Here is a 23,346-nt window from a genome sequence, read left to right as displayed (position 1 = left end):
TGGGTAGTGTGGGTAGATCATTTCCCTATAGGGCATGAGTATGGATAGCACCCAGCTGGCTGTTAGTCTACACTTTGGAACTAAGGTGTCATGTTGAGTGTTAATAGTCACTTTCCACACTTTTGTTCCAAGAGCTTGGTTTCATATCACAGTATACACAGGCCTTGGACTCTGCTATCATCAGCTCTTATATTAAAGCACACTGCACTCTTATAGTCTGAACGGTACATTCAGGTCAACATTACACCACTCCTCTGTTCCAAGGATGCTTTTACCAGCCAAACACGCACATCTTATAAACGCTTACAAATGCCTTCCAGGGGAGGCTGTCTGCATGTGCACTGTTAAACCCATATTTAAATGATGTTGTGTCTCCTTGCTCACTATGACAGCTCTGCCCTCCAGTGAGGCCATTAGAACAACTATAAACACATTTGATCGCTGATGAGGTTGGACACACTGTTGCAGGAATTACTTAATTTCAAGCACAAACACTTAGTAAGGTTGCCAGGCAACCAGCAGAGACTCCAGGAAGTCAAGGCATTCAAACATTGTTACACATCAGTTACTGTATGGATTAAATGATAAGGTAGAGGTTCTGGTAGGCCACACTAGCCCTTCACCCCTGTATATGCTAAGCTAGGCTAACAGCTACTGTCTGTACTTTTTTTTTTAATGATCTTGATAATGATGAATAATTTTTTTTTGACAGATGCTAAAACAGTGTGTTAAAGATAAACCTATTTCTTTGTTCAACAAAAATCAGTGCCACAAATGAAGACCTGCATTTGATTTAAGACAACATATGAAAGTGGTCAAAACCAGAATTGTGTGTGTCATGGGGAGAAAAACACAAACAAAGAAAAAAAAACAAAAACAAAAAAAACAAAACAGATCAAACATGGATTTCTTCCTGAAGGCTGAAAGTAGATTTATATTATTATTCTACTGAGAAATAATGAAATAATAATAATAATTTTATTCAGCAACTTGTGCTGAACAACCACCATAAAAACAAAACTTCCAATCAGGCAAAACAGATGAGCAAAGTAAAGTAATATAGAACATTAATCAACAATAAGCATAACAAACTAAAAAACTGAAAACAGTACAATAAAAGGGCATTTTTAAAAGACAGTAAAAAGACAATTTCACGTAAAAGCCTGTTTATAAACATGTGTTTTAAGAATCGATTTAAAAGAGCTCACTGATCTTGCGAGCCTCATCTCCTCAGGCAGGTCGTTCCAAAGTTAAACGGACAGTCAGGCAGCCAGTGGAGGGAGGCTAGGACAGGAATGATGTGATGTCGCCTGTTAAAACCGGTGAGAAGCCTAGCTGCTGCGTTCTGAACTAGTTGGAGGTGTGAGAGGGATTGTGGGAGATACCAGACAGAAGAGAGCTGCAGTAGTCTAACCTGGAGAAGATGAGGGCGTGAATAACTTTCAGACCTCTCGGAATGTGAGAGGAATGGTTTGATTCTGAATATGGTTTGCAGGTGGAGGAAACATGACTGGATGTTATCACTTTATTTTTGATTAAAAAAAAACTGCTGAAGCAAATACTGATAGGATAAGAAATAAGCTTCTTTATTCAACCACAGTTACTGAAAAGGAATCTCCAACTATTTGCTAATGTAGAAAACAGAGACTTGTGCACTCACTCTCGTTTCACTCAGCACATACAGTACGATGTCTCCACTGAGGTGGGGCAGGGATGCACAGAAATCGAATCAACAATACAAATGCATAAACCATCACATCCTGCACACGACAATGGCTTCAAATAATCTCTTAAACGTGCATCGACAAAAAGAACTGCATCTGAGAACTCTGGGGGGAAAGGGGGAAATCAGTGAAATAAAAAAAAAATGAAAAAAGGGATATTATGGCAAATTTAAGATGTCAGGTAAAGGAAAAGGAGCTCCCCAGCACTAAGCCCCCAAAACATTACAAAGAGGATAATGTCACATTTAGTGGACTGGATATGAAGCCCAAAAAACCCCCCCAAAAAACATGACATTTTGAACACAATATATTGGCGGCAGTGTTTTGTCAAACTTGTACTGTTCCATAAAACATCTCTTGCTACATATTTACTACCACATACTAACACCTCGGACTCAAATGTCTAAAATGTAAACACATTTTTTGCAGTCTATGAACAAGCAGCACTTCATTAACAAAAAAAACCCCACACAAATAAAACTTCCAACAGCCAGTTTTGGATGTAAAATTCAACATTAGACTTCAAATTAGCCTCTAAGGAGAGTGAAAAGACACATGGTTGGAATTTTTATTTTAATTGAGAGTTTTACACAAGGCATTGGAATCTTATGCTGCAACATACCTTGTTGTCTTAATGAAAATGCTTTTACACAAGGCAGTAACACTAATTATAGCCTGGCGTAATAGATTCACTCTCGACTGAAATGATAATTCCTACAGTTGTAATTAGTGCCAATTAGAGAAAGATGATTTATTTATGCAGTTAAACGGATGAAAATTATTTGTGGCCGGGCACTGTGGAAACAGCACTCATGTTGTAAGATGTAAAGTTTCAAGATAGTGCTGTTAAAGAACAATGTCTTTCATCAAAAAGTGCTCCTCGAAGGATTGTGAAATGACACCTATCTTTGCTTTTAAGGTCAAAAAACACAGTTCCTTCACAACTGTCCTTAGAGACGGGGTTTAAAACTGTATTAGAGGTATGAGAGTGTATATAACATGAATGTGGCATGAACAATTATTGGCTGAAACTATGTGGAAAAGGTTGCTTTGGTTTTGGCTTGGTTATGCAAATAACAGTGTATGGAACTCAACAATCGGTAGGTATACTAAGCCACACACACGTATCTCTCACACACAGCAGACACTGGACAAGTCAGAAAACATAAAAAATCTCGCTATTCTAAAATCTCTTTTGCTCTCCACACAAAAGCTACATTGCATACTGTAAAAGGTAAAGAACCAGTGTTTTGACTAATCCTAAAAAACATGTTATATATTGTTTTGCACATAAATAAATCTGCTGATTTGAATTCTAGTATTGTCAATAGAGTTGTGTTTTAGCACTTTCTTTCTTTTCAGGAAATACACTCTCCATTTATTTGCGGTTGTTGCGACTGAGTTCTGATCCTGTAGTTCAAGTCCTTTGCAGTTCATACAGAAATCTGTTCCATACACGTGCTGCCAAGGAAACATCACTGTGCAAGAGTTCAACGGCTTGCTCTAGGATGATAGAGATATGCCATTTATGACTGTCCTCAAACACTTCACTTTTCCATTTTGATTGTCTGGAACAAGCATGACTCAACTTTTGTGTAACTCTGCACAGCAACAGTGGCAAGGTGTTTTTACTAAGTCCGGCACATAAGAACATCTGCAAAGGGACCCAGGAGGTTCTTGTTGAAGATACACCTGACCCACACCAGGTAGGTGGTGAAGGGCTTAATGTTCTCTGAAAAAGTGTAGTTCTGCTGGGGAAGGATATAAGGCATGTAGGTGTTCTCTCCCTGCTCCTGGATCCACACCTCATATTTTACCTCTCTGACCTTCAGGTATTTCAGATTCCACGGGATCTGCCAGGAGACTGTAAGTTTAGCCTCATTTGTGGTTTGTACTGAGGTCTGACACTGGGGTTCTCTGACTCGGCCCGGGTGTAGTGTGCTGGCCGGCTTTGACTTCTTCAAGCTGGGCTTTGTCTTCATGCCCTCTTTGATGACTTCCAAAAAGGAAGGGATGTCTACCAAAGTATCCTGGTAGATACGGAAAAGCCACTCTGGGTTGCGGCAGCACAGGTGCCTGGGGACATCTTTGCTTGCCAGTATTCGCTCTTGCTCCTCCTTATCCAAGTGAGCGATACCCCCTTGTTCCCAGGGTCTGTCTGGGTGAATGATGGTGTTTTCCTCCTTAGTGTTCCTCCAAGAGATATAGTGAAGGTCCATGCCTGGAAGGGAAGCAAGGGTTTTGTATGGGGTGTACTGCTCTGGGTTCACAGCAAAGGGGAACAGCTCCACCACAGTGGCTCCTCTGGGGAGGAACAATGAGGTGATAAGCTGAGCTCCATGCATACTGACTAACATGGCAGCACCACTGATTACCTGCACAATACTGGGGAAAGACTGTTCCTCAAGGGATACTGTGACTACTTTCATCTGGAACTCCTGGGCCAGTGTCATGATTAGCTCAGCTTCATTCAGTATCAGCCTCGTTGTTGAGCGGCTAAACACAACAATGTATTCCTCCTTCTTTTCTTTCTCCCTCTCATCTTCGGCACTCCCTCCATCCTTCTCCACCTCCTCTAACCTGGTGATATTCATTTTCTCCATCAGAGCCCTGGCAAACTGCCGGATCTCATTTCCTGAGACCAGTATGTTGGCTTTGGGCCCCTGAGGCTGGACAAAACCATACTGGTACCAGGTGGTCATCTTGGACAGGCCAATGTACGATTTTGTGAAACACATGAGCTTGCCAAAATTCCGAAGCTGTTCCTTCAGCAGTGGCTGCTTGCTGCTGAGAAGTCGGTAGAGGTCAAAGTGCGGGCCTTCTCCCCAGCCCTCCATAAAAACCAATCGAGCTTCATCATCTAAGTCTGAATACTGTTTCATAGTATAGAAGGCTGGGAGCAGGTCATCATGGAACACATGCATTAGGTTGTCTGGATTAAACCGGTTTAGGATCAGTGTCACATCTGGTACAAACACAGGTTTGGGCATAAATTTTAAAGTCGCAGTTGGGAGCTCTAAAAAGTTGAAGTACTGGGTGTTGTGATCCTCTACTGAGGACAAGTCCAACAGGGCAGGTTGGAAGCGCCTAGACCCCAGGTTGGGCAGCATCACAGAGGAATTGGAGTGGAAAAAGACAAACTCCTCTGCCTCGGAACAGTAGCACAGGTAGTCGAAGCGGCAGATGCGGTCAGTGTGCATCTTGCCAGTACAGACCATGCGAGTGCCGTGTTCCTGGAGAGCCTGTAGGGCAACATGGTAGTCGATACGGGCCTGAGAGAGCTCCTGGGACTGCCGTGTCATATGCAGCTCTTCCTCCAGCAGGGCAGCATGCTCACTCAGCTTGGAATACTTCCAAAGCAGAGCCGCAACAATGGAGACCAGCAGCCCATTAAGGAGGGTGCCCACGCTCATCCTACAGCCTGTCACTGAAGCCCGCATCTCTGCTGCTGCTAAGGACCCACCTCCTGACTCCAACTGGCCTCCGTCCTCAGAGGCAGGCGACGAGACATCCGCCGCCAGGCAACAACTTAGGAAAGGGAGAAGAGGAAGCAAAGCAGGGCAGAGGGGGGAGGGTTGACCATAGGGGGAAAAGAGGACAGGGTAGGTGAGGAGAAGGGTAAGAAGGGAAAAGAAGAAAAGTAATAATAAGTAATCATAACTGTAATGATAGAAGCCAAAAAAAAAAAACAACAACAACACAACACAAAGTCTGAAGACCTGATTACCATTGCCACTGAGACAAAAGAGCACTGATATAATTAACAAATCAATAGTTAAGTCTATAATGCTGCAGTGCTATTTATGTAAGCAATACAATGCAGTGATTCAGAGCAGGTTTCAGCTCTCACCTTTGGGAATAGTGGTTGTTTACCTTGGCGAACAAATGAGACATTTTCCTAACCTTACATCTCCTGTCACCCTCCCTGGATATGTCAAGACAAATTACACCGTGAGGAGGCACAGAGAAAAGAACAAGAGTATTGCTCTCAACTCTACTCATCTGCATACTGAGAGAACAAGTGAGTCATTGAGAGACGGTTAACGGCCAGCAGCTGGCAACAAACACGAGGCAACTAGCATGCTAAATAGCCATCTGAGGGCCAGCCCCACCGTTTTACAACAAAGGTTTCACATGAATTAATAACTTGTCATTTTTTCTAAGTGCTTGATGTGCATGCGCAAATCAACATGCAACTACACACAGCTCGCAGTCTGTGACAAAATGGGAATTAGGGAGCCACGCTTTCCCTCTCTGAAACTGGCCAAATTCATACAAGTAGACACGCTGACACAAGCATGGACTGGAAACATGTTAACAACTTTATTTCTTTCCAGCCAATTCTCTCTTGGATCAGTAATATTCCATAATTCAATATATTGCTATTAGTGCTCTAACTTTTTGCTTATGCTCCCCTTTATCTTCTACACTGTTTCATTCAGTTTGCACTCATGCTTTGTTGTTCCTCGGCTGTCGTGCTCGTTCTCTTTCCGCTCCTCCTCCATTTTCTTGCGTGCTGCCTCTGTTCTGCAGGAGCTGGGTCTCTGGGCTATTTTTGACATCCCTGCAAGTACAATATGTCACTGGCAACAGGGTTACTCTTTGTGATCAAACTCAGCGAATACACACAGGTACAATATGGCCGACTCAAAATGTTGCTATGTTCAACTGCTCCAGACAACGTCAGCTGAAAAGACCCCACTTGCATTCAACTATAGTAGGTCGTAGTTCTGAACACTGAAATACACATCTACGGCATAGTGTACGGTATATACTTTATGATTAAAACAGCAATATTATTTGTACTATGTATACAGATGTTCCATCTCAAATGTTACTTTGTTTACAATTGATTTATCATTTAAAGTGAACCGAATGATGAACCGAATTGGTTAGCAGACTGAATTTTATTCATAGAAGTTTATAAAAAGTATTGTGGTGTGTGCACATAGAAAGCAATTTTTTTTCATGACTCTAGATGACATTCCAAAGTCAATACAAAGACATGAACAGATGCAAATTTGTGTCTGCTAGAAACATGAATGACATGAATGACCTGAAAATGCAAAAATTTTATTTTGATTTGTACAAGTTAAAAATATTCAGCTTCAGTGGAAAAACTGGTGCATCGTGGGAGTGTTGTGTGGTGAGGACCGTGCCGGTGCACAGCTGCTGAGAGCTGGGAAGCTCCGGACAGTCTGAGGAATAAAGGAAATAACCCGGCAGTCACATCGGATTCTGTTCTCATCTAGAGTCGTTTACCGGCGGCAGAAGAGCTAAGAGTCAACATTTAAACTTTGGGGATTAAAAAGTGGACTTATCTTCAACATCCCTGATCAACCTGTCTGCATCTCCAACACTCAGTTGAAGATGTAACGTTATCCACTGTCGGGTGATTTTGTACTGCTGATTGGAAGGGAAATGTAATTTACTCCATTAATGTACAGAAAGAAGAGAGTTAATCTGAGGTACCTACTGAGTGTTGAGTCCAAGCACTGGCTGACCTGACTTTAAACACATAAACACACACATCCTCACCTGCCACTGCTTGCTATCTTATAATTAATAGACTAAAAGACATAAAATCAAGAAAAAGAAGAACATATGGAAATGAAGCAGACGTAAACAACAAGGACAGAATACAATGTTTAGATGCAAATAAACACACTAAATTCAAAACTCTCTTTGCTGCCAAATAAACCAACACAGAAGCTTTTGTTATTTTCCATGGCAAAATGTCTAAACAAAATGTCATGGACAGTGAATTGCACTACAGAGACCATATACTGTAGTATCGCCTTGATGCTGATGCAGCAGTCAAAATAAAGTGAAATGAAGCGTGAAGAGGAGGCTGCAAGTGAGACTAACATTAAGGCAGTCATCCTGCACGTTCCTTCAGTCCACAAGGACAAGGGCAGCGTGAGGCTAACAGTGCCAGCAGTGCTGCTTAATCCCTCTCACTGCACACTGGCTCCCACAGGGACGAATGCCCTCTGCAATTTGCCCGAGCCAGGCAACTGAAAGCTTGGAAATGTCAAATCCCCTGCAAGACACCGCAGCATGCACAAGACACCCTCATTTGCATCAGCACATTTAAACAGGCTGCTACAAACAAGACAAACGGGACACTGTGAGCCGTTTTCTGCTTCTGGTATTTAGTTATTTAAAACACAACGGTCAAAATCAAGCTAAAGGATGCCTAAAACACAAAGGCACTGACATCTGAAGCCAACGTCTCTGTGCGTGTTTCTGTGTTTGTGTCTGTGTGTGTGGATGTGTGGTCATTTAAACTGACCTTGAAGATACTGAAGTGGTTTTTGCATCTCATCAGCAGACCAAAGGGGCAAGCCTGAGATATTGCCTGAGTGTAAAAATGTTCAAATTAAGAAAAGGTCGCAGCAGTTCCAAATATAATCAAATATTAGATGGGATCCATCTCCTGAGCTATGCAAACACTAGGGAACAGTCTCATATCCATATTCTATTTCTGAGAGAGCACGCTATTAGGTAACCCACTCATTCTGGATCCAGGTCTCTCCAGTCTGACGTCTCTTCCATCTGAACTAAGCAAATTCTCCTCTGAGCTTCCAAAATGTCCCTAGATGTCACCTACGGTCTCTTTGGCACATGTCTTCTGAACCGGAGTTTGGCCCCATTCATTACTGCTGTGATTTAAACTACAGTTTAATCGCTTATCAAAACAGTTAAACTGCAGTTCCACACATTACTGCGAAATATAATCCTGAAGTATCACCAAGCCCTACGTTTACTTCTCTCACACACTGGACCTTGGCTGTGTGCTGACAAGTGCATGCTCCCTCTCACTGCCTTTACATGCACGCGCAGAATCAGTTTATTTGGGGAAATTAGGTTAAGGGACAAACATCATGTTTGCCTGGTTACTGTTTATATACAGCAGCAGATCAGATTACTCCCCTATTCTCAGCAATAACTTCTAACTACTGTAAGGTGGGTGTATTAGTGATAGATGACGCTAACAGTACAGTTTTTTTTTCTGATGTATGGTGTGAGTGGTTTCTGGAAAGAGAGACAACACATTTTTCACCGTACCATTAGCTATGGACACTAATATAATAAGACTTCCTGTCTGCAAACCAGAAAGACTGGGAGAGGTCTGGAGCTCCTTACCCACTGAGCAGAGGATGAGATCAACTGCCATATGACAGGAATGGTAAATAGTTGTTATTAACATGTTATGCTACTATTTAGAAAGCACTGCCTGACACAAGTGTATGTAAAATTATGTGCAAACAACCCCGACACTTTTGCTTGTGGAATGCTGGCCATCTAAAGTCACACACTGAGGGGTGTTATGCCACTGCTGTTTCAAAGTCAAAACTGTCCAATAAGACCGGAGATGACCATTTGCGACACCATCTTACTCGACAGAGTACTGCCTAACCTTATCCGCAATTTGGCGCTGCAAGAATACTGCTCAATACATTCATTCATAAGCACCTTTACAGGGAAAAACTGCTGAAAATTTCCACCAAAATCAAAAGCAAGCTTTAAAAAAAAAGCCTGTAGAGCTGCACAATTCTTTGTGTTAGTCGTAGTCATTTCATTTAATATTAATGTAAAAACACTGATTAATTGAGCTTTAAAGGCATCCTCGATTAAAGCACTAAAACGTTGCTTAATTATGTGCACTTCTGTACTGAAACAAAGGACCTCAATCAGGATCCAGATCTGCTTTTTCTGAAGACAGTGCAGCCTCAGTTGTAGAACAACAGCTGTGTGAGCCAGTAACAGCCCCTTGTTAGCCTGCATACATCAACATTCGACTTTGTACTGACTATCATTTTCTAACAGGCAAATAATTACAAAGGGTTTAATAAATGCAATGGCTGGGCATACTCTGGTTTATTATGATGAAATTTATGCACTAGTTTTGACACAAATCTTCACATTGAAATAAAAATTCAAATCCAGAGCTCCACTGCACACCACTGTGCCTCACACACTCGTTCATCTGAGCACCACCATACCAGAAAACACACAAGCTTTTTGTGTCAGCACTTCTGCAGTTGGATTTCTCTGCCCAATAAACCTTGAGGCAGTCCGCCTACATGTGCTACATGTACACTTTCCTCTCGACTGCCTGGAAGCATACATAAGATAGCATACATACCTACATACATGCAACAGTGAACAAAATATATTTTCTGAGTGAAATATGATTTGGAGCAAAATTATTTTTGTGTTTGTACATTTTAGTGTAATCAGTTTCTTCTACAGTCCTAACCACAGAGTAAAATAAAAGCACAAAAAACAGGGCATTTTGGTCTTAATTGAAAAATTGTTTAAACATGTGCAGATGAATTCATGTTTAAGGTATGGGGCATGGAAAATGGATGAAAGTGTAAAAACAGATCAACAATGAAGCCAATAACATTGTTCTTAAAAACCAGCTCTTACTGGTTTGAAAGCGCATTTACAGGCTGACACAACACAAATAATCAGATGTTCGTTCCCAACAGAGTAGTCTGTCCTAAAAACACAAAAGGATATCCCTTGAACCAGTGTTAGGTTTGTCCATTCTGGGCTACTGTAGGGACACAGCAGTGAAATATGGTGAAAAGCAAAAGGACTCTTAATTGCAGATGATTATACACTAATGAAGCTGTGAATACTGTATTCAATTTCAATTTTCTGCCTAGAGATCTCCCTAAATCCCCCATACTGGACATTTAAGATGGGGAGTTTTCTGACTGGTATGACTTCCAGCTGCTGGGCTCAGTCAACTTAAGCTGATGTTTTCCCAAATAAAATCAAAACCTTAAGATTGTGTTTGGTTTTGCAAGGCTATACTGTATGTCCTCTCATACTGTGACAGTTTCCTCACAGTCTTCCTCGCTGTCTTCCAGCAATAACTGTCGGAGCAGAGCACGCTAACACCTGAAGCTGCTGTCAGATAGTGCTGACCACCTCCACCTCCACCTCTGTTGTTTACACAGCAGAAGTCTTTCAGCCGAGGGAGGGGGCAGCAGCAAGGCAAGGTGAAAGACCTACAGAAGGTGAAATGACCTGAGGTGAAGTGTGTCCTTATTTATTTTATTTGGGCCATGAGTTAATCATTTGTCAAAGCAGTGTGAAACAGAGTGACCAGCAACACACACAAAAGAAAGGGGTCAAAAGTTAAGAAAGTGTAGTTTTAAATATGATAAATATCTAGGGAGGATAAGAACTTTATCATAGCTTCAACTTTCCTCTTCTGCATGTCCACTGCTTTGAACATATAAACAAAAAAAATAAAAATAGTTAAACTTGGCAAAAAGGCACTTACTCATATTATTATTATTTACAGAAAGTGGTTAATGGTTACTCCCTAGATTTGGAGGGCTGGCATACTCACAACTACAAGCAAAAATTGGCACAGAGTATGGTGCACATTTTGGTTATTTCCAGTGGCCCCTCAACTAAGGAGCCTCATTTGTATACATTCTCAGATTTAGACAGGTCTTAAGGTTTTACATTGGATTCATAAAAGATTCTGAGCATTGTGATTGTAATCACCACTTCCATAACGTCAGCACAAATGAGGGTTTAGTCAGGAATATCCACAGAAAGAAAGAAAAAAGATCAGAGATGAAAACAAACAAAGACAAACATGCAGTTTGAGAGTGTTGAAGCTGTAGTGAACAAGGTGTTCCAGAACTGTGGCTGATAATAGCTCGTCAGTTGGTCATTTCCAATTCCAAGCTTGTCTGTTTTACGCATGTGCCGTACAATAACCTAGTCAGACACTGCAAACATCATCACCCAGCTGAACATGCCCAGTTTGAAGGAGCTAGCAAAGGAAAAGCGGCTAAAGCTAGCCAGAGCTCAGTGCCGGACACAAGCCAGCAGCCTCTCCTGTCTTTCCTCGGTATGAGCAGTGAAAAGACCAAAGCAAATACGAGGAGCATTATGGAGTCCACGACCCTGTTTGATCAGCTGGATCCATAGTTCAGAACAGAGGCTTCAGAAATCTGATAAATTATGTTTGTTCAAGTAAAATATGTCAGATAAAGTTGGATGTACAGCTCATTTTCAGTTAATTGTTATTTGTAGCTCTTTCCAGTTGCAGAGCACTTTATTTTGAGTTTGTTTTTTTTAAATTATGAAAGTAAAACTGTGCACTGAAGAAAAGTTGATTTTTGTTTGTATTTGCTGCCAATTTTAGTTCTCGGAATCGGCAGGTCATCCATCCATCCATTTTCTATATCGCTTATCCGTCAGGGTCGCGGGGGAGCTGGAGCCTATCCCAGCTGACTACGGGCGAGAGGCGGGTTACACCCTGGACTGGTCGCCAGTCAATCGCAGGGCCAACACACAAAGACAAACAACCATACACTCTCACACTCACACCTAGGGGCAATTTAGAGCTGCCAATTAACCTAATGTACATGTTTTTGGTATTGTGGGAGGAAGGCAGGAGTACCCGGAGAAAACCCACGCAGGCACAGGGAGAACATGCAAACTCCACATAGAAGGGCCCAGACCGGGATTCGAACCTGGGACCCTCTTGCTATGAGGCCACAGTGCTAACCACTGCACCACCGTGCCGCCTCGGCAGGTCATGCTTACAAAAAAAATAAATAAAAATAATCGGGGACAGGACAGCTGCATAGAGGAAAATAGCAATTGGTGCACCTCTAATCACATTGTTCTTAAAGCTCATGCATAGTTCACCACAGGCTTGGACACATACGCGTCTCAAAGTGCAGTTCACCTACACAACCAGCAGGAAGACCACTTGAATGTTCTTACTTTGTTTAGAGATGAGATCAATTCAGCATCAAAGTTAGGTTTTGCAAATAACTACTCACAGGACTAGTGGGAAAGCTACAATCAAAGATTCAAGAGTCTTTATTGTAATTATGAGAGCATAACGAAACTTTGTAAAGATTCTCGGCTTAAAGGCACACATATAAATAGCAGCAAAAATTTAAAATGAACACTTAAGAAAAATATAAAAATATAAAACACAAATTAAAGTAAATAAGTAAAGTAAATAAAGTGCCCTTAGTGCCAAAGGTAGGCTATAGTCTGCGAGGTAGAGCTGTAGCCTACAGAACACCATGGCGATGGCTGCAGCAGTACAGCAGCTTCCTGTGAAAGCATGTTTACGGTCGTGATTTAGCTGCGCGTGTACGACAGTGTCACCTTGCTCCAGAGTGTGTGCTTTCCTTCGGATTTCAAGAGTACATCCCGCATTCTTGAAAGAGTTACAGACTGTAAGTGTCACGTCTTCTTGAACATTTCATTCCACAACATCTTCAATAAAACTGGTTCAAGACTACCACACCCTCCTGCTCAACTGTCTGTCAGTCAGCACTCTCTCAGCACTGCCTTGAAGGCTGACACTGAAGCTCAGGCTTCCCCAGTGTTACTGGTTAGCATATCTGTTTGCTCTGGAGATGATAAGCCCTCAAATGATGATGTGGAAGGTGGCGTGGGGCAACCTGGAAAGTCTAATGCATTTTAATGAGAATCCTGGAAAGCCACAGCTAATGGGCTGTGGGTGGGTGGGGGGCTAGGGGCAGCCTGCGCTGTGGCAGCTCATTCAGCCCCTGGTGTTCGTCAGTCTTTGCAACTCACTGTCCCTATTCCTTTGGAGTTAATGCTCCCCCTTTCTCTTCGTTTCTCTCTCTTTCAAAATCAATTCAGAGTTGACACGGCTCTTCAAACGAGGAATTAAAAAATAAGAACATCAGCCACATTGCTTCAGTCCTTTCTCCTCCTTTATCTACCTGCTTTCCTTTCCCTTCGGCCACTTGATTGCTGATGTCTTCTGGCCGTGATGATGCATCCTTGTTCGTTGTCATCTTCATTCCTGGACCAAATGTGGCCTGTCAGGTTGGATCAAGCTGCTGGGAGCTCAGTGTAGCACAAGGGAGAATTAATGGCCCAGCAGCCATTATCTGGCTGTACAAAGACAAGTCTCATACCCTTTCTCTCACTTTGCATCTCTTTCTCAAACATGTTTGGACAGACAGGCGTGCGCGCACACACACACACACATGCATTGTTCTGTTACATAAATACAGTCCATTGCCATTCAGTCTAGTGGTGATAAATAGGCTTTCTGCTTCATAATGACCTGCGGTGAGTGTTAGAAAATGCCCCTCGTCTGTGTTAGCCACAGCCCATGTCTGACTACTCGCCTATTGCAAACTGATTACATGTCTGATTGATAGCCTGCTACTTTTTAACATTTTGTTCTTTTCTGTATCATTCCCTCGCAGTGAACAACTTTACCTTCTGAAATACAGCACATATAAAAACCCAAGACTGCACGGCACAACTGCATTGTGCTGTCGCTTCTCCCGGGGGACGCCGGAGAAACAGGGGCTGATGTGGACAATCTGCAGTATGTGTGTGTGCTTGTGTGGAAGTGACAGACAGACAAAGAAAAATAAAGTGAGAAGGACATCCCCTAAAAACACTGCAACACAGCTTTTCAGCACTGCCCTTGGACAACAGGCAATATTCCAGGAAGGGACAGAAATAGAATGCCAAGTCTGGATGTAATCGTGAAGATATTTCCAAGTGCTCAAGCTCTTAAGATACTGCTGTCATCCATTCTGAAAACTTTGGTGACCTGAGAACTCAGAAGGTTTTCGTCAGATTTGAGGAGGCCATCCTCTGGTGTACAGCTACCGTTAAAAAGCGGATTTCCAAGTATACTCCAACACGGATGTGGACAAAACGTGCCCAAAATCCTTTTTATAAACACACAGAGTGTTTGAAAATGTCGCTGTTTGCATGTTTGTCCATACACACAGACCCGTGACCATGCAAAGCCAAGTGGACATGAACAGACGATCGACTTTATGTCACACAGACCCTCAGGGCAGTGAGGTTCATATTAGTCTGATGACACCCGCTTACAGCTCTGAACCTTAAAGGTCTTAATTCAGAGTGGATGTGGGTGAGCGATCTGACCACAAATGCTAAGGATCTATTTAATTCACATTCACTACCACGATCTAAACTGCTCTCAAATCGTCACACTGATCACCTCTAATTGAGAGCTTTAAAAGTTAGAAGCTTAAATCATTGACAGATAATATACAGACAACATGTTTCCACTTCCTTCCACTGCAGAAAAATGATGCCAAAATATCCCAAGTACAAGTGCTGCCATTTTGCTCCAGTGACGATCATTTACAGCCAGAGCCTGCCCAGTCGTGATCAGATGGTGGAGTTCCTGCCAATACACCCGCCGACACAACTGCAAGCAGCGCTTAGCTGTCAGTCATGATGTTTCACCATCTTTTCATAGCATCAAAGTATTAAAACCAAACTTATCAGAACACTTCAAACATCAGTGTGAAAAATTTGTTTGACATGCACATCATGTTTTTAGTTTGGGTGATGTCGTATCTGCTAACATGGAGAGGGAGAGGGCTTCACACAGTGGGCTGGAGCCAGCCACCAGGGGGATGATCAAAGACGTTTTGACTCCACTTTCGAGGAAATCTCATGTTGTCCATCTTGTGGCTTAGAACGAGATTATCATGCCCTGAAGAGTTTGAGGTAGACTTTGCTCACCAGCTGTTTGCCATTTACAAGCAAAACCTGCAGATCTACTTTCTTCCAACTGTGAGGACTAAATCAAAAAACCTGCCACTCTGTTGGTCTTTTCTGAACAGCACAAAGACATATATCCTTATTCTACAGTCTGGTGGTATTTCTTATTCTGAATAGACAGTTTCTTACATGGATGACGCCTCTGACACTTGTGCTTTCCCTGTCCGTGACACCTTAGACAGGCTGAATAAAATATTAAGTCAGTCAGAAACCTGAATCTTCAGACAGAGGAATTGCCCAAAAGCTTGCATTCCATTTCACTGGATCATTACTTTGAAAAAGACTCCAAATTAGAACCTAGATAATTTACAACAGCACTGTGACAATCAGAGAATGTCTGTGTCTGTTTGAGTTCTTTGAAATACAGTATCTTTTGTTCAAGCTTAAACAGTGTCTGCATATTTCTGAATGTGCATTGGCCTTACACACATACATGTCCAGCCTCGTTTGGGACTGTCTCCTTCACTATGTGGGAGACCCACATGGTTCCCATAGACAAACTTATGGAGTTTAAGTCATGCATTTGCCAAGCCAAATGCTTACTCTTCATCCTAAATTTTACTCTGGTGAAACTGAAAAACATACTGTTTCAAAAAAAGTCAATCAGTCAATTCATCAATTCAGATGAAGCACAAAATTATACCTTTGTGTCACTTCACTTTGTGGTTGTTTCACTGAGGTTCACCAAGACACAACTGGATTACTATGCCCCCTAAACCAGAGGGTACAAAACACCCGAATAGAGCTGCAACAATTAGTCGATTTGTAGACTGATTAATAAAGATCAAGATCTTTTTTTAATCTATCTATTTTTTCTCTTATATTTGAAATGTATTATGCTGAAATAAAAGGGTTTATTTTCACTCTTTTTCTCTTTCCACTCCCTACAATTTATTTCTGCCATTGTTACAGATTACTACAAGGTCCATGCAGCACAACAACTAAATTCTCTGACTAGACATTGCAAGATCACGAAACACAACGTTAAGTGCATTTCTTTTTATGTCAGTTACAAATCATTTCAATAATTAACTTGTTCGAAAATCAGCTTAACTAAGGGTTAAAGTAACTAATTTTACTTGTATCGACAACAACTACGTTACTGTAAGCGCAATAAAAGCTTACCAGCAAGACTAAATAATGAATGTCATCCGCGTAAAATCAAAGATGGATGGAATTCAACCACAAACACCAATTCCCAACTACAACCGAAGACAAATGTTTGTTTTGATGTTTTGTGATGTACCCTAATGCCCAAGCTGTTATCTAAAAAAAGTACTGAACCCCATACTGTGTGTGAATGCCTCTGCTGTGACTTCTTTGAAAAGCCATGCAAGTCAACTCTGCTCAGCAGTTAGGGAATGTGGAAACACATGAATATCAGTTAGAGACAAGACTGCAAGCATATTTTCCCCTTGAAAATGCCAGAGTATTCACAGAGGGTGATCCAAACTCTGCACAAGTCAGCGTTTCAGTTTTGTGAAAAATTGCAAAGAAAGGCTTAGAATTATTCCCAAAGACAAGAGCAGAAATGCAGATCAAAGTGACAGCATAATGGGGAGAACTCTGGGTCTGTAACACCCAGACCCTGTTGAACGTCTCATTTCAGACATAAAAGAGGACAGGGAAAGCAAAAGAAATTGACAAATGATATCAGATCACACGTGGAGATGCAATCAAGATGTGACAAGATTTCAAATCAACTTACAGATAATACTGTCTAACCTAAGCCAGAGCAGTAAATCAAAAGGCTCAATTGCATTAGAAACAAGATACAAAATTGGCTTCACATGAATATAGCCTGCTAAACATGTCTTTCTCAATTTTGGGATCAAGACCAACACTTGACACGTCACTATAAACTAAAATATGTTTTCCATAACTGTGAGATCAGCCTCTGAAGAATGTAAGAAACTCCATGGACATGAAATAATGTCATGTCTGGGAACTGATGGACCATGTATACCACAACATTATGGTATTTTTCATTTTTATAGCACCAGCATCAGTATAATGGAACAGACAAGGATTCCTACGGTCATCAAACAAACCTTTCAAGCTGTTTTCATTTGCTGAAGCTGTTCAGCTACAATGAAGCAAAAAAATATTACAATAATTCTAACAACAATTATTCTTAATATTCTTATTCCTATGTTACTTACACACACATTTGTCAAAACAGTGGGGCAGATGCATCACTAACTCAATTTACTCATCTTTTTATTTGTGGACCGGAGTTTGATTACATCGTGTCAAGCAAACAGCCACAGAAAACACAGCAGTTACCATAATCAAATAATGACATATAGCGATATACTGAGGGATAAATGATGAATTATTTATGTTCTCAAAGAAGGGCACTGTTCTTCATATTGGCCTCAAGTGATCACTAACTAGAGGTCAGCTTTAACCCACCCTTAATAACCACCTCATGACTACTGAGGATCTACAGTGCAAAACACATTGCATCTAAGGCAGTTCTGAATATGTTTGACAATGTGTTAAACTGCGTTCAGTATTCAGAATAAATGCTTGCACGTTGCAAGTTTTTGCACCGGTGCGATGACAGACAGCCTATATGAATTAATCATGAATTCATTTTGAGAATATAGTTCAAATTATACATCTTAGAGGTGTACGATATTCACAGCACTTAAGAAGTCAGAGGAGGTATACATGAATTTGATAAAACATTTTCTATACTGGGTTTTGTATGTTTATACACACATCAATCAGCATGTGTTGAACTATAAGTGTATGTCAGCTGGAAGCTTCTTTCTTACGAGGTAGCAGCCGGAGTCACTCAACACCTGCACAGGCAAAGCCCTGTGACAGTCACGCTAAATGAATTGTATCCGAACAACCGCTTTATGATACGCAAGAACAAGCAAAAGCCATTATCCGTACAATAAATCTTACCTCTGGTCTCAGTGAAAATGTTGCTTTTGTCTTTGAAGACAGTTGAGATGTTAACGTTAGCTCATTTAGGCAGCATCAGTGCCTCACTTGGTTATACTGCAGACACGGTCCTAACCAGGAACACAGGACATATAGTGGAAATAAAAAGAAGACTACTAGCGGATATTGGGACTCGGCGGCGTGTTCATTCATTACATTCTCCGACACACAGCCGGGGTTTCTTGGTGTTGTTTACGAGCTAGCCTAGCTGTCAGAGAGGCAGAGAGAGGGAGAGCGAGACACAGAGAGCAGCTGCCTGGCGACCGACTCCACTGTGCCGTGTCCAGTCTCCACCTACAGCTGAGGGAAATCCCGCGCTCAGATCTCGCGATGACACTAGACCTGTCTGATTGTCAAATGTGCAAATGATGTTGATTATTGGATTTCGTGCAAATATAACCCTCTTAAAAGAAGTATTGAGATCCATTATTTAAGTTGTAAATATGTAAATAGATAGGTAAATAAAAATAAAATTGTTCCATCAACAAAAGTATCAGTGCAGGAAAAAAAAATCCGGGCGACGATATGATAATAATCCAGTCGCCTATTATGAAATGTAAATTGAAAGATAACAAAAAAAAATCTATATTTTAAGTGATGTATCTGTTTATTTTCAAAGGTAAGCATTTGTCACCATAGGTCTTTTTCATAGCAGGCGTTTTGACTCCGTAGGACAAGCACACAGATGACCTTAATTAATGCTTATAAAAATACAAAAAAAAAAGCAAGAAAAACAAAACACATCTATTTTGGATTTGCCCAAACAAGCCAACTCCCATGAATCTCTAGAGAAGTAAGTCTAATTGCTGTTTTGAGAGCACGACATCAGTGCACAGCGTGTTGACATATCAAATACAAAGCAACACTGCCATCTTGAGTTTGCAAAAAGAAAAGCAAGCACCACTGCCATTGCTGTTTTAGACTGCCATGAGCGTGGCACAATACAAATACTCCAATCCATCAGTATGTTTAATGGTGTGGCTCAAGTCACCGTATCCTTGTCTTTTACGTGTTTTTAAAATGTCAACAAATACATATCATAACAGTATTTTGAAAGATTCCACAGAGCAGTATAGAATATTAGCTTCTTAATTGTATCATTCAGTACAACTGTACGAAAGCACCTTATGTTTCTACGCTCAGATTTTCCTTTAATAACATTAATTATAGCTACAGTCCATTATGTGTGACAGTTACTGGTCTTGTGGCTGCTGCATGGTCCATTCACAAAATCTTTTTGCTCTATTACACTCTTTCTACTGTTAGACTACACTTCCTGTATGCTTGTTTTTGTACACAGTACTTTAACTGATCAAAAATAAATGACGTCCTTTTCATTATATACGTTACTTCTGTAAACACAGTACAAAACCTTTAGGACCAAGTTCAAGGAAACTGTTGATAGCAATAAAATTGATACGTTTATCACGACAGGCAATAAATGCACGAGCACAAACTGTTGTGAGGAAAAAAGTTAGGTCTGCAAAACAGTAAAACAGAAACAAAGAGATTTTGACATTTTTCTCCAAACACAGACCAGCAATTCTTTTTAAGTCACAGTAAACGTTCAATTACATAAGGAACATACTTTGGTTATGTCAAGACCAAAACAAATGTCACATTTGTCTGGCACTAGATGTCACTGCGCGCCGTTTATTAGGAAGACGAGGCGACACTGGCAAGCAAGAGTGGATTCATCGCAAATGCATGGACTTTGTAAATCTTATACGACACAAATATTTAAGTATGACTGACACATCTGTTGTCGGATCTTCTCGTCATGCATTCTAGACTGTTTGGGAGATACAGTGAACGTCTTGCTATGCATATCTCGAAACACACCAATTTGAAACTCTCCCAACCGTCATGCCTTTATCATTTAGACACGTATTCCGTTTTAAATATATAAGTATGGGTATAGTGTATTATTGTGTAAACAGAGTGATGATCGGCAACATTTCCGACTTAAAAGACTTAGTTTGACGTCAGAGTCGGATGCGGTTTGTGATGCTCTTATGCTGCCTTGAAATGATCCTCGTAAAGACCAAAGACAAACTGAAACATACATAACATATGAATGTATATGTATATATAATAAAAATATATACATCTTGCCTCTCAGACAAGCGCCTTTTAGTCAGACAATAATAACAAAATTGTTAAATAACAACAAAGTATTTTCTTGCTGTTATTGCTTATGAAAAAAATTGGAAATTGGAAAAGTTTGGCTTTGTATAGTACTACTTCAATATTTTAAAGATAACATTAGTAATACATAACCCTTGAACAGTGGAAATATTTTCAAATACGTGACCGATGTTGTACAGTAAGGCTAGCAAAACTCTGATGACTCTAGAAATCTCGACACTTTTTTGAGCACGTGAACGCAGCATCACAGCCCCACAGCCTCTGCTGGGAGGATACAACGATTCCGATTAGGGCTGCCGTTGCCAACGATGCAATGCCTCGTTTTACGGATGAACCTTGGGCATAGGCACCTTCCAAGTGCCGTGGTCACTTCGAAGAGACAGCACCATTTCCGAATTCTTTGTTAATTTGCTCTAAGCTTCAATAGCGAACACCCTAAGGACCCAACATACCCGGTAAAGACCGGACTCAGGGCTTTATGTTTACCGAAGGGAAGCTGGAGAGGTGAGCTGAGCGAGCCGTAGTAACTTTAGCTTGCTACATGCTAACTAACGTACGGCTAGCTGTGTGATATTTAAAGCAGCACCTGTGTACCTGTAAGACCAGCGCTCTGTCACACGACTAAACGTATTTGTATATAGATTATTGCTTGGTGAATTGGCAGGCGGTAGTCTAGCGTTAAAGAACGAAAGCAGTTAATGTTGCCCAGCCAGTAAGCTAACGTTGATCAATCAATGAACAACGAGCTAGCCCCTGGTAACGTTAGGCTAGTTGTTTGTGCTGCCGCTGGGCCCGTTATGCAGCTGACTTCTGGATTAGTCTGTCATACTCAATGTGGTGGCAGAACAGCTATCTATGTACACTACTATTGGGAGCATATTTTGAGTTTTAGAAAAGTTTTACGTGGTTCTTCGTAAAGCACGAGGCTGCTCTTTAGGATACATAAGGTAATGTTAGTGCAGCAGCCAACCTGTCAAAACATGCCCAACGTCGCCTCTGAAAATTCAGCAAGCTGAGCATTTAACATTAGGTATGACGTTTTTACGCACATTATTGTTGTTTGTAAAAGTCTTTGTTCAGTATGCTTAATCTTATTTCATTCTGTAATATGTCCAAAAATTATTCTGCTCAGTGCTTCACTCTGAGTAAGCGAGGGGGCATTCACACTGATTATAGTCTGTCAGATATTACAGTGAGGTGACCACTGGAAATGCTTTACGTTTTATTTTGCCTCATTTATGTCTCATTAAATTTACCAACGTTGCCTATGTCATGTCATCAGTGTTTAATGAAATTGTTTAAAATGTATGCGGCTTCTATCATTTAGGAAGCCGGAGCCATGGGTTTCTCCTTCAGTCTTCGATGAACTGAACTAAGCTGGACCCACGCGACTCAGCCAACCTGCCCCTGCCTACAGCAGGGGCTCCCCTCTCCCCATCGCCCTCTCCAGCTATGGCAGGCTTCAAGCGAGGCTATGATGGCAAGATCGCTGGCCTGTATGACCTGGACAAGACGTTGGGCCGTGGCCACTTTGCCGTCGTCAAGCTGGCACGCCACGTCTTCACTGGGGAGAAAGTGGCAGTGAAGGTGATAGACAAGACAAAACTGGACACCGTGGCCACAGGCCACCTTTTCCAGGAGGTCCGCTGCATGAAGTTGGTCCAGCACCCCAACATTGTGCGCCTGTATGAAGTGATAGATACTCAGACCAAGCTTTATCTCATCTTGGAGCTAGGTGATGGAGGGGATATGTTTGACTACATCATGAAACATGAGGAAGGTCTGAATGAAGAGCTGGCTAAGAAATATTTTGCCCAGATTGTCCACGCTATCTCCTACTGCCATCGGCTGCATGTGGTGCACAGAGACCTCAAGCCAGAGAATGTGGTGTTCTTCGAGAAACAGGGGCTTGTCAAGCTTACTGACTTTGGATTCAGCAACAAATTTCAACCGGGGAAAAAGCTGACGACCAGTTGTGGATCTCTGGCCTATTCTGCACCGGAAATACTGCTGGGTGATGAGTACGATGCTCCAGCCGTAGGTATGCAAAACATGTGACATAGTGAATGATGCTAAAGTAATGAAATGAGTCACACTGTTAGTTAGAAAAAGGCAGAAAGTTACAGTAAAGTACTGACAGACAGGATGCGAGTCTGCTGCTTTTGCACAGGCTGTCTTTAGTATTTTATTTTGTATAATCCTTCAACTCTTTTATGTTGGAAGGACCAGGCCCGTGGCACCAATTCAGTGTCCAGTTCACTTTTAATTCCCTCAACCTCCCATATAGCATGTCTCAGCGTCAGGTCACAGACTTTTGGCATCAGACCACAGAGGATAACTTCATCAAAGTTGTTTTAAAACCCAGCTTTAGCACAGTGGTACAGTGAGGTTGGCAATGTGGCTAGCACCTGTTTCACACTGTTTTGTCACACCTTGCTCTAACACCTTGGCTGTCACTTTGCTTACAGTGCCTGAGCATGTTTTCACCGTGGCCTGTTTGTGTTTAGATTTTACTCAGAGCAGCCGTCCATGATGTACCAGGGCCCTGTGAAACAGAATATGCAGAGTTGGACTAAATATCAAGATGTGTGTGTTCCGGTAGCAGAATACTGCTAACACTAGTTCATAATGATCATTTTGCAAGCTGCCATAAGCTGTGTGCTACAAGGTCAGCTCTACTAGTACTGATGTCTGTGGGTGTCCTATTGCATTAAATTAACTGGCTCATTGATTTTCTGTGAGAGCTGACAAAGTGCAGACAGACAGATTGCATGTCCTTCCATGACTTGTATGATATCTGTCACATCAGGTAGATTCTATGATGGCACAAACATGGGACAAAGTCCAACTCTTGAATTGGATAATGAGATGAGAGTTCATGTGGTGCTAATCCTGAAGGAGTCTGAAATCGGTCTCA

General features: G+C 41.5%; 2 protein-coding genes across 10 annotated transcripts in view; one reads left to right on the top strand and one right to left on the bottom strand.

Moving 5' to 3' along the window:
- Positions 1-1,565: 1,565 nt before the first annotated feature.
- pomgnt2 (protein O-linked mannose N-acetylglucosaminyltransferase 2 (beta 1,4-)) lies at positions 1,566-18,592 on the bottom strand. Of its 3 annotated transcripts, XM_046399876.1 has the most exons (3): positions 18,243-18,592; positions 6,123-6,288; positions 1,566-5,252 (listed from the first exon to the last, which is right to left on the bottom strand). In XM_046399876.1, the coding sequence occupies exon 3, from the start codon at positions 5,162-5,164 to the stop codon at positions 3,356-3,358; it is 1,809 nt and encodes a 602-aa protein (XP_046255832.1). In that variant the 5' UTR covers positions 5,165-5,252; positions 6,123-6,288; positions 18,243-18,592; the 3' UTR covers positions 1,566-3,355. The 3 variants fall into 3 exon arrangements, with proteins under 3 accessions (XP_046255832.1, XP_046255831.1, XP_046255830.1); XM_046399875.1 differs by lacking the exon at positions 6,123-6,288; XM_046399874.1 differs by lacking the exons at positions 6,123-6,288; positions 18,243-18,592 and adding an exon at positions 5,575-6,112.
- A 2,076-nt stretch (positions 18,593-20,668) lies between these two features.
- The window catches only part of snrka (SNF related kinase a), a 45,024-nt gene continuing 42,346 nt past the window's right edge, over positions 20,669-23,346 (top strand). For 5 of the 7 annotated variants that reach the window (XR_006844279.1, XR_006844277.1, XR_006844278.1 and 2 more), the window contains exons 1-2: positions 20,669-20,933; positions 21,757-22,470. Coding sequence is in view for 3 of the 7 variants with exons in the window: in XM_046399082.1 (XP_046255038.1) it covers positions 21,882-22,470 (589 nt within the window). In the remaining 4 variants the exon portion in view is untranslated. The other 2 variants (XM_046399085.1, XM_046399083.1) reach the window with 2 other exon arrangements.

The sequence above is a fragment of the Scatophagus argus genome, chromosome 9 (genome assembly GCF_020382885.2).
Source record: "Scatophagus argus isolate fScaArg1 chromosome 9, fScaArg1.pri, whole genome shotgun sequence".
Lineage (NCBI taxonomy): Eukaryota > Metazoa > Chordata > Actinopteri > Scatophagidae > Scatophagus > Scatophagus argus.
Note: the sequence above shows the minus strand (reverse complement) of the source record. Positions and strands in the feature narration are given on the sequence as shown.

Bases quoted from the DNA above. Each gene is read 5' to 3' on its own strand.
- pomgnt2 (XM_046399874.1), bottom strand. From the start codon at position 5,732: ATGCAGATGAGTAGAGTTGAGAGCAATACTCTTGTTCTTTTCTCTGTG. The intron at 5,253-5,574 runs GTGAGAGCTGAA...CCCTTTCCTAAG, and splicing joins AACAACCACTATTCCCAAAG to TTGTTGCCTGGCGGCGGATG.